General features: G+C 39.5%; 1 protein-coding gene across 1 annotated transcript in view; it reads right to left on the bottom strand.

The window, feature by feature from the left end:
- Window positions 1-691: 691 nt before the first annotated feature.
- The window catches only part of LOC133041078 (guanylate-binding protein 4-like), a 31,063-nt gene continuing 19,065 nt past the window's right edge, over window positions 692-12,689 (bottom strand). Inside the window, exons 4-12 of the mRNA XM_061121450.1 lie at window positions 12,431-12,540; window positions 12,029-12,225; window positions 10,213-10,458; window positions 8,856-9,136; window positions 6,598-6,810; window positions 4,968-5,070; window positions 4,455-4,648; window positions 1,217-1,274; window positions 692-846 (exon numbers count right to left, since the gene is read on the bottom strand). Coding sequence (XP_060977433.1) covers window positions 824-846; window positions 1,217-1,274; window positions 4,455-4,648; window positions 4,968-5,070; window positions 6,598-6,810; window positions 8,856-9,136; window positions 10,213-10,458; window positions 12,029-12,225; window positions 12,431-12,540 — 1,425 coding nt within the window. The 3' untranslated portion in view covers window positions 692-823. The remainder of the gene's footprint in view (window positions 847-1,216; window positions 1,275-4,454; window positions 4,649-4,967; window positions 5,071-6,597; window positions 6,811-8,855; window positions 9,137-10,212; window positions 10,459-12,028; window positions 12,226-12,430; window positions 12,541-12,689) is intronic.

Genomic DNA, 12,689 nt, shown 5'->3' with positions numbered 1-12,689 from the left:
ATAAATGTTTAAGATAAATCCCTAAGTGAGAACTTGCTGGATCAACAGTATTTGCATTTAAATTTTGGTGTACATCTGTATCAATCTGCACTCTTCCTAGCAAATATCAGGCTGCCACTTTCCTGTAACCCTTGCCAGGCCAGGGTCCTCTCAAAACTATACTTCTTGGCCCCTGAGAGGTGACACAGTTATCTCCTAATTATACTTTGCATATCTTTTATAAAGTAAAGTTAAACAGTAAAGTTAAACATTTTAATTATCTTCTTATATGTTTACCCATTTAAAAAATGTGGTCGTTACCCTTTCCTTGCTGATTTATGAGGGCTTGTTAGATCGAGCCTAAAGAAACTCTCTCCGTGTCTATATCATAGGTGAGTGTCCCTTCTTTTATGCTTTGCTTAAAACTTGGCTATGAATCAATCATTATCTTTTAACTCATTTTCCATTCCTTTAAATCGACCAAGTCAATCAAAATTATTTAGATATTTGGATATCAGGCCCTGATTCTTTGGTAATAACCTCTTATTTTTACACTTTTCTTGATTGAAACTCTGTGACATATACTTCAAGGATTAGCCACCTTTACATCAAGTTTTTTTTCATGTACTTAACAGGGATTGTCAGCTCATTTAACAACTCACCTGAGATCCATCATATCTATATACGTTTAAAAACTTTAGGCTGTGAGAACGCTAACAACGTAAGGCTAATTCCTGACAGAATCCTTAAAGTTTCAAGGAACTTATCATCTTTAATTCTTTCTATTTCCTTTTGTAGTTGAAGTATCTGAATATGTAATTCACTGGCTTTCCTTTCAAATCCTTCAGTAAGCATTTGTTCTTGCATCTGTAAAAAGAAGACAGTGCCCTGTTGAAAACATCCAACTATCAGAACTTCATATCTAACAACTACAGGAGCTCAGTACCTGTGTCTGTTTCTATATGGTCTTAGATGCTTTTTGACGAGTTTGTCCAATATTTCTAAAGGTTTGGATGTGGGTGGGTAGACAGAGTATTCATAGCTTATAGCTTCCCAGGATTGACCTATACCAGTGACCCAAACCTTTTAGGCACCAGGAACCAATTTCGTGGAAGACAATTTTTCCACAGACCAGAGTAGCGGGGTTTCAGGATGAATCTAGCATATTGTATTTATGTGCACACTATTCCTATTATTATTACATCATGATATATAATGAAAGAATTACACAACTTACTGTAAAGCAGAATGAGAGGGAGCCCCGAGTTCGTTTTCCTGCAACTAGATGGCTGCATCTGAGGGGATGGGAGACAGTGACGTCTGAAATGTGTTGCTTATGTCCAGTCTACTAGGCAATCTCATTTCAGTTTCTGTTACTGCAAAAACCCTGCTTCTTGAAGACAGGATGTTGAAATGGAAGCAGGCTTTTCACTGCTTTTGTGGCAACCTCAGGATATTTCACTTTGACTTGAATCCGGAAAGTATTTGACATTTGAAGCTGTCTCAAACATACTTTTTTTTTTTTCCCCTTTATTTATTTATTTATTTTTTCAGTGGGTTTTGTCATACATTGAGGCCACTGTCAATTGGGATTTCATGCAAATTCATCCTCTTCTAGCATGGATAAGGTTGATTCATTTGGTTTATTCACAAATGGGTCTCAGATCCTTTCCTTTCCAGTTTAGGAGTCTTTTGTGTTTGGGAAGTGATGTTCATACTGTTTTGAAAGCTGAAATAGGTGTTCACACACCAGTTGGGAGAAAGAAGGCCCTGGCTCAGTCTTTTTCAAAATCTCTGCTAATGTTTGAAACATGTCAAAAATCCCAGTTTACTCATCATCCGCATACTTACAGTTTGGCTTTGAATGCAGCCATTTTATCTGCTGACTTGAACACAGTTGTCATTCTCTCAATGAAGTTGACAGATTGAGTTTCAATATATCACACAAGTAAGCAAGTTTGGGTCAGAACCCATTGTGTGTCACTGAAATGTGCTGTCAGTGGTGACTGTTTTTATAAAAGAAGTCTCTGGAGTGGCTCTCTTAACTTAAAAACTCTGGCCAGTGACCTACCTTTAGAAAGCTATCCCACTTTTGTGGGAGGAGATGTGTGTGCTCTTCATCTATTTCCTCACAGAGCTGGGCAAACAGACATGAGTTAAGGGCAGATACTTTAATGTGGTTGACTATTTTAATCACATCGTGCAAAATGTTGTTACATTCAGGTGACATTTTTCATCTAGCCAGCATTTCTCTAAGGATAACACAGTGCATAGACTCACGTTCAGAAGCGAGCTCTTTGACCTGAATAGTGAAACGAGAAAGCCATTCAGTCACGGCAGCCTCTCCGTCCGTGCACATACCAACACAAATGCCCAATTCAGGTGTCCTTTTATGTAATCATTCAAAGACTTGAATAGTTCTGTGGTTGTGGTGTTGGTTGGCAACAAAACTGCACATAACATATCCTCATGCACAGCCTCTGAAAAATAGATGCCTCAAAAACAAGATTGTTGCTTTGTTGTCAACATTCATAGATTTGTCAGCCTGGATTGCATACCACCATGACTCATTAACCTCTGACAATTGTGCCTCAGTGTCCTCTGCTATTACATCAATTCATCTAGTTATAGTGCTAGCTGAAAGAGGAGCACGTGCCACCTTCTGAACTGCAGCCTCTCCTAAAAGTTCCTGACAAATGTCCTTGGCAGTTGGCAGGATCAACTCTTCACCAACTCTTCTTAGCTCTAGCATGTGGTTAGCCACTAAGAATGATGCTTTCAGTGCAGACACGTTTGATGAAGTAGTTGCCTTCAGTGATTGCTTCCTTTCCTTTTGTTCACATTTTTTCCTTTTGATAAACTCCTAAAGCTTGTCCTTTAATGCAGAAGGCTTGGTTTCTATGTGGCAAATCAGTTTTGAAGGTTTCATGGCTTCAGTGTGTAGCTGGTCACTACAAACTATGCAAAGTGGGTTGGAGAATATGAACCACCTATTGCAATGAACCTGTAATTTAAGTAGGACTTTTGGTATTTTCTTCTAAATGAAACTTTCATTTTGTTGGCAGTCCTAGAGTCTTCTGCTGTCTCATCATTGGGTCTTTCCCCCTTTTCAAAGAAGCTCTCCAGTGACATTTTTTTTTTTTTTAACTTATTTTGGCTAGGCTTAGCTTGTGAGCTCACCAAAACTGTGATTGAGACTAGTGAGCAGTGTGGAAAAGAGGCGGAGACAGAAGTGGTAAATAAAATAATCAACGGGCCATGTATGGACTAAAATAAGTGTTGGATACTTACTTGAAACCTGCCACCAGGTGTATAATTGAAGTACATCAACTCACTTGCCAGTGTAGAACCTGCCACCAGATGCAGCTTAATTGTCACTTGCCACTCACTAATAGGGTTTTGATATGAGTCTGCCGATTGATTTATGATGGCTCTGTGCAGTCAAACCTCTCTGCTAATTATAATCTGAATTTGCAGTCACTCCCAAGCATCACAGCCTTAGCTCCAACTCAGATCATCAGGCATTAGATTCTCATAAGGAGCATGCAACCTAGATCCCTTGCATGCACAGTTCACAGTAGGGTTCAGGCTCCTCTGAGAATCTGATGCTGCCACTGATCTGACAGGAGGCAGAGTTCAGGCAGTAATGCGAGTGGTGGGGAGCGGCTGTGAGTACAGATGAGGCCTTACCCACTCGCTTGCTCACACTCACCTCCTGCTGTGTGGCCCAGTTGCTAACAGGCCACAGACTGCTACCAGTCTGTGCCTGCGGGCTGGGAACCCAAGCTCTACACCATCTCCCTGGGCAGGGAGGATCTGCGCCTTAGGCAGGCCTTAAAACTATGCCAGTAATGCGTTCCAGCCCTAAGAATGCACTCTGGGAGGGAATGTAGGTGAATTCTGAATATTTCTCAGTTCCCGTGAGATAGAATGACCACACTCATGTCACAGATAATGAGATCTGCTGACCCTCTTTAGGACACTGACTATCAAACTCCAGGTTTAAACAAAGAATACATTTACTCTAGGTGTGTAAAATGAATCAGGCAGATCTGGAAACAAATGTAGCAAATTTTAGAGCTTTCAGCATCCCATATATCATACCAGGCACAATCTGATACCTTCAAGAGCAGACGGAACTATTCCAGGTCTCTGATCATTGTACCAAAAATTCTAACGCCTCTAAGACCGAAGTCGTATTCATGGTGGGGCAAATGTGACACTATAATCACCACAAACAGCAGCTCAGGAGCCCGGGTCATGTTATTTTCCCTTCCAAACCCTAACACTACAGAAAGTGCTGAGTCTTGCAGAGGTGAGTCTTCAGCATGATCCACATCTCTTTGGTATTTACATGAAATATATGTCTTTGGGTTTCTCTCTGGGATCTGACTTAAGGTTGAAGTTCTGTCCCTTTATTATTGAGAAACTAGCATTTTGTCCATCAGACTCTGCCCAAGCCCAACTAGACTTACCTTCAGCTTGTGCTCCAGCACTGCTTCCTGCTCTCTGATAAGGTTTTCTCTTTCCATACTGAACTTCTCTTTCAGTTGGGCTACATGTTCCTTGTGGCTTCTCTCTTGGGCCTCCATTTTTTGCTTCTCATAATTCAGTTTCTGTGTTAGCAGATCCTGTTTCATCTCTGCTGCTTGTCTCTTGTTACGTTCCTCTGTTTCACAAGAGTTTTAAAGAAATAGCAGTTATGCTGAGCTGTACCGTCCTGAGCTCAAAGACTAAAATGACATTAAATTGGTGGGAAGGAGTCTGACTGTTCCTGCTACCACATCAGACAACCTGCTTCAGCATATGATGTAGAAGCCCTGACTGGATGTGCATAAAACCCAAACTCCCCTGGTTATTTCCACATGTAGCAGAGAGGTTCCACAAAAGAAGAGGGAGCTCTGGTTCTGGAAGTGTTTGCTCCCACACCTGCCAAAGGGCAGCAGAGGAACCACCTTCCCCTCTGAGAGTTCAGTCCTCCCCTGTACCTGCCATGGCCTTGTCTGCATCAGTGAGGGCCTGGTCTGCCTGCAGGATGGCTACCTCTTCTCCTGCCTGTGACTGCAGGAAGCTCTGGAGGACCTGGTTTGCCTGAGGAAACAACAAGAAGCAAAGACTCATCAGGCAGCAAAGATGTAGTGTCTTGCTATGGAAATTATTGTTCAGTAAACCTACAGATTGGACCCTGTAAGTTCTTCATCCTTCTTGGGACCCCACAGTGGTTAAATACCTTGTAATAATGTGCAGTTGTACAAACACTAATCCTCTACCACTTGCAACTGTAGTCTCTGCACACTGTTTTTCTTCTAATGCTCATCTCCTCTTTCTTTATTAGGATATCATTTACTGACACTCCAACTTGTGGCTTTTACCTCCTCTTCCAGGAAGGATTCTTAAGCTTTATTCTGAGTTCTGAATGGTTTCCAAGAACCTAACAGCTGTCCTGTAAGCACTACTACTTGATAGTTGTGTGATCTTAGGCAACTTGGTACATTCTCTTCATGTCACATTTCTCAATTTTATAATAAAGATGATAACATCTAATTTATATTATTTTGAGGACTAAATTGATAATCCAACCAAATCACCTAAGGTACAGTTGATGTAGCAAGTGCTCAACATACATCAGTCATCATCATCATCACCACCACCATCACTGTCACTTATCCCTATCAATATATTGTCCCACCATGTCCCACCATTGTCCCACCATATCCATTGACTATTTACATGTTTCTCAGGCAAGACCATAAGCTTCTTGAAAATAGCAGCTTTTCTTTAATTTTCCTATTCTTTGCAGAAAGCCCATTTGAGGGAGATTTCTTTTTAAAATTTTGTTATTTTATGTTTATACAATTTTTTAATTTTTTAAAGGTTACATTGCACTTAAAGTTACTACAAAATATTGGCTATATTCCCTATACTTTGCAATACATCTTTACAGCCTTTCTTACACCCAATCATTTGTACCTCACACCCTTCCCCCTGTATTGCCCCCACTCCACATTGGTAACCACTAATTTGTCCTCTATGTCTGTGAATCTTCTTCTTTTGTTATGTTTACTAGTTTGTTGTAGTTTTGGACTTCAAATATAAGTGATATCATCAGTTTTTCTCTTTCTCTGTTTAACTTATTTCTCTTAGTAGAAGTCAATCCATGTTGCCACAAATGGCAAAATTTCACCCTTTTATTTTTTTAATAACTGAGTAAGTATCATTCATATATATGCACACTCCACATCTTCTTTATCCATTCATCTGTTGATGGATATTTAGGTTACTTCCATATCTTGGCTATTGTAAATAATGCTGCTATGAAATTTGGGATGCGGGTATCGTTTTGAATTAGTGTTTTGCAAAACCTAGTACACTGTTTGAATAAAAGGAATATTCTCTTTCATCTAGATCCTTGATAATAAGTCCTGTCTTTGGATAGAAATATTTCTGGTTTGTTGAAGAGTAGCTAACAAACCATAAATATAAAAGCTGAAAATGTAAAGATATTGCCATGCTCTCCTTTTTCTACAAAAGTTGTGCTATGGTCTTAGAATTTCAAAAAACCAGCAACAACCCTTGGTCTCCAACCTGTTGTGCTTTCCCAATCCCCTTCCTCCTCACCTTAACTCCTTTCCTGGGAATGAGTTTATAGTTCTCTTCAAGCTTGTTCCTTGCTTCTAAGTAGCAATGGTGTCCTCCAGGGACAAAGAAAGTTCCCTCTGAAATACTCATCTTTAAGGGCTCTGAAAGCTTTTTAAGCTCAGCCTGACAATATCTGTCAGATGCTTCTTCATTTTGCAACAAGAAATTGTCTTTCTTTTTCTCGATCATGATCTGTTGAGAAAACAAGGAGAAATTCAATAGAAAGGAGTTGTTAGAAGAAAACATCCAACTGTGATCCTCTTGAAGGAAGCAATCAGACAACATCTGCACAGAGACACAGAATAACAGATAGAGAGTGAGGAGACTAGTTTTAGTCCTAGGTGTGACCAACTCTGTGTGACTTACAGGAAGTCCCTTAACGTTCTTGTCTCAGTCTCAACATCTGTGAAATGATGGGTTGGCAGACGTGAATTTCATTGTTCCTCTAACAGTAGTAGGATTAATAGTGATAAATCCATCAACAATGAAAAATAGCAAGTTCAATTATGATTTGAAGTAGGCTTTCTTATGCATACTAGGTGCTTTAAATAAAATATATACATAGCAAATCAACTGCCTAACATAATGAATGAAGTATACACCGAACAGAGTTTTGAACTTGTTCTGAATTCTTGTTTCATTGAGGGTTTGATTGTGTGAAAATATAGGAACAGAAATTTTGTACTTGTCCTTAAAAATTACAATTGGGCTGGTTTTCCTCTAAGAGATTTTTGTAACTTGTAGGATGTACAAAAGTAGACTGAAAGACAAGGTTTCAGTGACGGCGCCAATGGTAAGCAGGATTATGAACTCTAAGAATTCTCTCCCCTGGCATTCACACTGCATAGTCCCTGGACCTGTGAACATGATGAACGTTGATCCTGTGTTTAGATTATGTCATACGGCACAGGCTCCTTCAAGAAAGTGAGATTACCCAAGCGGGCATTACATAATCACCCAAGCCCTTCCCCTGCAGTCTTCTCTAGTTGGTGGCAGAAGAGGGAATTGGAGTGATTAGAAACAAAAGAAGAATACAATGCACCATTGCTGGCTTGAAGATGAAACGGGGTTCCCCAGAGCCCATATGAGTTCTGATGAAAGATATATTCACATATTTACATATGGGGAGGACACTCTGGCTTGCACATGATTTAAATTAAACTTTATGCTAACTACAATAATCTGTTTTGTGGCCTATCAAACATGTACATCTGCTCTAATCATTTAAAAAGAACGCATTTAAAAATCAAAATGCAGTAACTGTCAGACAGGAATTAAAAATTGAGCTTGGTGGCCATTGTGGATGTGGTTTCAGACATGTTTCTGCGTCCTTGAGAATTTGAATCTTCTGAACTTTATCAAATTCAAGGATGCCACCATCCATTCTCGAGTGTCTGCTAGTAACTGGGAGCTGCAAACTTAGGAACTCAAAGTGTACCACTGTAAATATGCAATAGATTCAGACCCAAACAATCCTTCTTTAACAAGCACTCTCATTTCTTTCCAGCTACAATCTTAATTCTTGACAAATAATACAGGTAATTTTATGGGTTTTGCCTATAGTAAGGGTTCTCCACCCCCCCGCCCCCTCCACCCCGCATTTTGTCATGTAACAGAACAGAATTCAAGTTCTTTAATCTGTATCTAGTCTTCATTTGGCTCATATAAAACTCTTTTCTTATCCTGAGAAAAATTGCTTACTGATTATTCTTGGGGGTATTGCTAAACCCATTTGAACCTTTTTTTGTTTTCAGGTTGCCGTACTCTGAGCACATCACCCATACACACCCTGCACTGGAGTGTGACCTGAAAAAGTGTGAGCTAATAACTGTGTGTTATTTTAAGCACCAAAGCACAGGGTAATTTGTTTACAGTAGAAAATAAAGAGGCCAGTTTTTAGGAAAAAAGAAGGAAAGTAGCCTGTAGAGTACTGTCATTCACAACAATCCAAACTCCTTTTACAATGAGAAGCATATGAATCATAGGTGAACAGAAGGAGCCTAAGAACATTTCTCATCCTCTGCAGAGGGTGAGATGGTTGGATGGCATCCCCCACTCAGTGGACATGAAATTCAGCAAACTCCAGGACATAGTGGAGGACAGAAGAGCCTGGTGTGGTGCAGTCCCTGGGGTTGGAAAGAGTCAGACACGACTGAGCTACTACTGAACAACAGCAACAACAAAGCACATTTCTAGAACCACAAGAATCAGGAAGGATATATTCTAGGCCACATTACCACAAGCTTCTTCTGGAAACCCTGATTTTCATCCTTGAAAGAGTGCTCCATGAAGACTGCAATGGCTTCCTTCTCACAGGCTGCGTGCACCTCCAGCAGTTCCTGGAGCGTCTCTGTGGGGAGACTCAGTCGCTGGGCCATCTGGTCACTGTAGTGGTCAGCTGCCTTCTGCACGGCTGCTGAATTCTCACGCTGGGCCAGAGTTATTACTGCATTCTCCAAACAAGGAACTGATCCACTGTTGATGGCATTTACATAGGCCTCCACCAGAGGCCCCAGCCCTGAATAACATATTATATTGTATTGTCCAAAATGTTCGTTTAGATTTTCCCATAAGATGCTACAGAAAAATCCGAATAAACTTTTTGGCCAATTCAATATTTTGAAAATAGAATGTTTTCATTCATTTTATGAACCTTAGATCAGTATCCTAAAAATCACTAAAATTTTATTGAGCTTCAAATTTTCTTTTCTTCTCTTTTGTCTCCTCATCTTCATATCCTTCTTTTTCTTCTATAATTTTCTTTTAATAACACCAATGTCTCCTATTCATTCTCTTTTATGGTTCTCAATTCATCACAATACAATATTAACTGAATGACCTCAATAATATGTTCAAAATTCTCCTGGAACACTTTGCCCATTGTAGCAAAATATGGAGAATTTATATATGTAAGTAAATTGTGTATTTTGTGGGTACTATTTCCAAATGAAAATGCAGTGCCCCATGTAAAAATGTCATCAAGAATATCCAGACAGTGACAAAAACATTAAAACAGACAGGGCATGTCTCAGCATAGGGCACCGTGAGACTGCTCAAGTAGCCTGTGCATGAAGCCAGCTCTGTTTATAAGACTGTATTTACATTTGTTTCTCAGACTTTCAATGAGTTTACATGGATTCATGGTGTACTACTTATTTTCTGATTCGTGTGAATTCACAAAATAACTTGCATATCCTCACTAGAAACACTTATCCACCGGATGGCTCATCATACTGAATATTTGTATCCTTAACATACCTTCAATGTAATATTGGGTTGGCCAAAAAGTTTTTTTGGGTTTTTCCATAACATCTTACTGAAAAACCTGAAAGAACATGTTGGCCAGCCCTACAGTTTCATGAGATATGATAGTCTTCAAAAAACCCTCATGTAGGGAAATTTTAATGAAGTAACATGAACTTCTATGTGGGGCATAAATATGTTTTTCCAAATTATATAGAGAAGACACAATTACTGAAAAAAAGAAAACACAATTATTGGCAATCCCAGAGGATATTCACAATTTCAACTCCACCACACATTCCTCACCCACACTAAATCACAGAGAGACATGCTGTAGCAAATGAGGCTCACTTTTCCCGGTGACAGTGATTCCTTCTTTTAAGGTCTTGGTCTTTGCATGGGTATAGATATATGAGCAGAAATCTTTCGATTGCTTCTGGAAATTCTCATCCAGTTGATTATCTGGCATTTCCTCAAGATGGAGTAATTGGTTTTTGTTGCTTGCAGGACGGTCAAAGATGAAACACTTCCGTTTGGGAAAAAACTTCCTGATACACTCTCTGGGCAAGTTGAAACTTTGAATTTTGGGATCTTCATCTGCAAAAGTGGAAAAAGAGCAATCACAGAAGGGACAAAGTTCAGGTAAGGGGGCTGAGGACTTTCATTTCCAGGGATTTTTGGATCACTCTGATTCCTGTGCCTGTAAATCTTTTTTACTCTTATGCTGATCTACCATGGAAACTCTGTTTTTGTACTAAGCCAAGGGTGAAGAAAGTACTCCTGGGGAAGAAGAAGCATCCATCCCAACTGAAGAAACCTGTGGTTGTTTTCCTCAGCCATTGTATAGTATGCCATAGATTAATCATTTATTAAATGAAGACGTCATACAGCTCATGGCAGAAACCCTACAGACCAGGTCTATAGAGCTGCCAATGAACTTCCCTTGTGGCTCAGACGGTAAAGTGTCTGCTTACAATGCAGGAGACCTGGGTTCAATCCCTGGGTCAGGAAGATCTCCTGGAGAAGGAAATGGCAACCCACTCCAGTATTCTTGCCTGGAAAATCCCATGGATGGAGACGCCTGGTAGGCTACAGTCCATGGGGTCACAAAGAGTCAGACATGACTGAGCGACTTCACTTTCTTTCACTTTCTTGAAAGATAAACTAATACAAATCATTGTCAGAAATACTTTTTTGATCTTACAGTCTCCATTTCAGGTATGAAATGTGAGCTCAAAAGTAAAGAAATTATAGAAATAAGGATATTCACAGTATTTCTGGGAAAGAAACCATGCAGGAGACAAATGACACACAAGGCAGTAAAGTTTTACAAAATCAGAGTTAAAAAATGCACATTCTATAAATATGTTTTAAGATTACTTTAGCATACACAATCTCATGGTAAGATTGGCCTAAATGAAACTAGGACACCTCATCAGTCTTTTGCATCATTTTCTGTTGGAAGTGACAGTATCATCCAGAGAGATTCTGGCCATATATCTGCAGTCCAATAAATATTTATTGAAAGGGTAAATAAATGATTTAACAAACAAACTCAATATTTCTTCTAAGTACTACTCATTATTCTCTCTGCTAATTATAATCTGTTATAACTAATTTGTTATATAATATGACATACTATGTAACAAATTAGTTATATGTGAGATTAGGCGAAAGCATTTGAAGACATTTCCCAGTCTCAGTGAAAGGACATAGCAATGCTTTTCTTTGGAACTAATTAAGGTATAAGTAGTCTGTCTGTGAAGAATGTATCTATATAAGACAGTAAAATACACTGTGTGAAATGTATTTAAAAATGAATTATTTTGCTTACCTTATGATTCTGTATTTACTAATTTCAATTTGATGGGTTATATTTCTCGAATAGAAGAGGAGAAACACTTAATATGAAACACAATATATGAGCCTTTCGTTTTCATGGTATTAATTTTTGTCAAGTCACTTGGTAGAATATTGGATTCTAAATTTCCTCTGTGAGCTAAAGCTCTGGTCACTGGGGTTTTCCCAGTAACAATCATGACTGAAGCCACCTCGCAGTCATTCACCAAGTACCATTAGCATGGCCTCAAATCCAACTTCAAATCAAAGGGCTCTGTTGACCCCACCCCCTACTGAGCTTCTTACCACCCTGGCCTTGCTCTGATACCTGGAATCAACTTCAAGGCATTCTCCAGGTACTCATCTTCAGTGATGGGGTTCCCGTCTAACTCCAGCTCCAGCGTGAAATCCCGTACAGTCCAAATAAAGTCTGGAAAGAAACTCACAAATTTGGCTGAATCCTCTACTTCGTCAGAGCTGGGAGATGATTTGGTTCTGATCAGCTCTGTTAATTCAGTCACATAGCTGGGATTTTAGCTAAGGAAAAAGAAGTACTCTCCAACACAGTTTCCAGATCTCACCTCAAAACAAAGTTTTATCATCATTCCCTTTTGCCCCATTTTCCGTCTTCATCAACTATAAGAATGAAGTCATGGGCAAGAAAACACAGTGTCAATTGCTATTCCCATAAACTCAATGAAACATGGTGGTTCAATTCCTGAAAGGATACTGCAGCTGCTGCAAGGCCTGATTGTTGATGCTGTTCATGCCGTTGTAGATAAAGGTGCTGCTCAGGAGCACAGCCAGGGCAAATATCCACAGGTCATTTTTGGAGTCCTCCTAGAATGTATGTGAGAGAGTGAGGACACTATTCCGCATGCTCTCATTCAGGCGTTCATTCGCTATAACAGCTGTACTGTAACTCAGTTGTAAGCTAAATAAATTTTCAAGACAATGATAAATTCAAACGTTCTGGTATTGACATTTTC

Source organism: Dama dama, chromosome 20 (genome assembly GCF_033118175.1).
Source record: "Dama dama isolate Ldn47 chromosome 20, ASM3311817v1, whole genome shotgun sequence".
In the NCBI taxonomy this organism is placed as follows: domain Eukaryota; kingdom Metazoa; phylum Chordata; class Mammalia; order Artiodactyla; family Cervidae; genus Dama; species Dama dama.
This window is presented reverse-complemented; position numbering and strand designations above follow the sequence as displayed.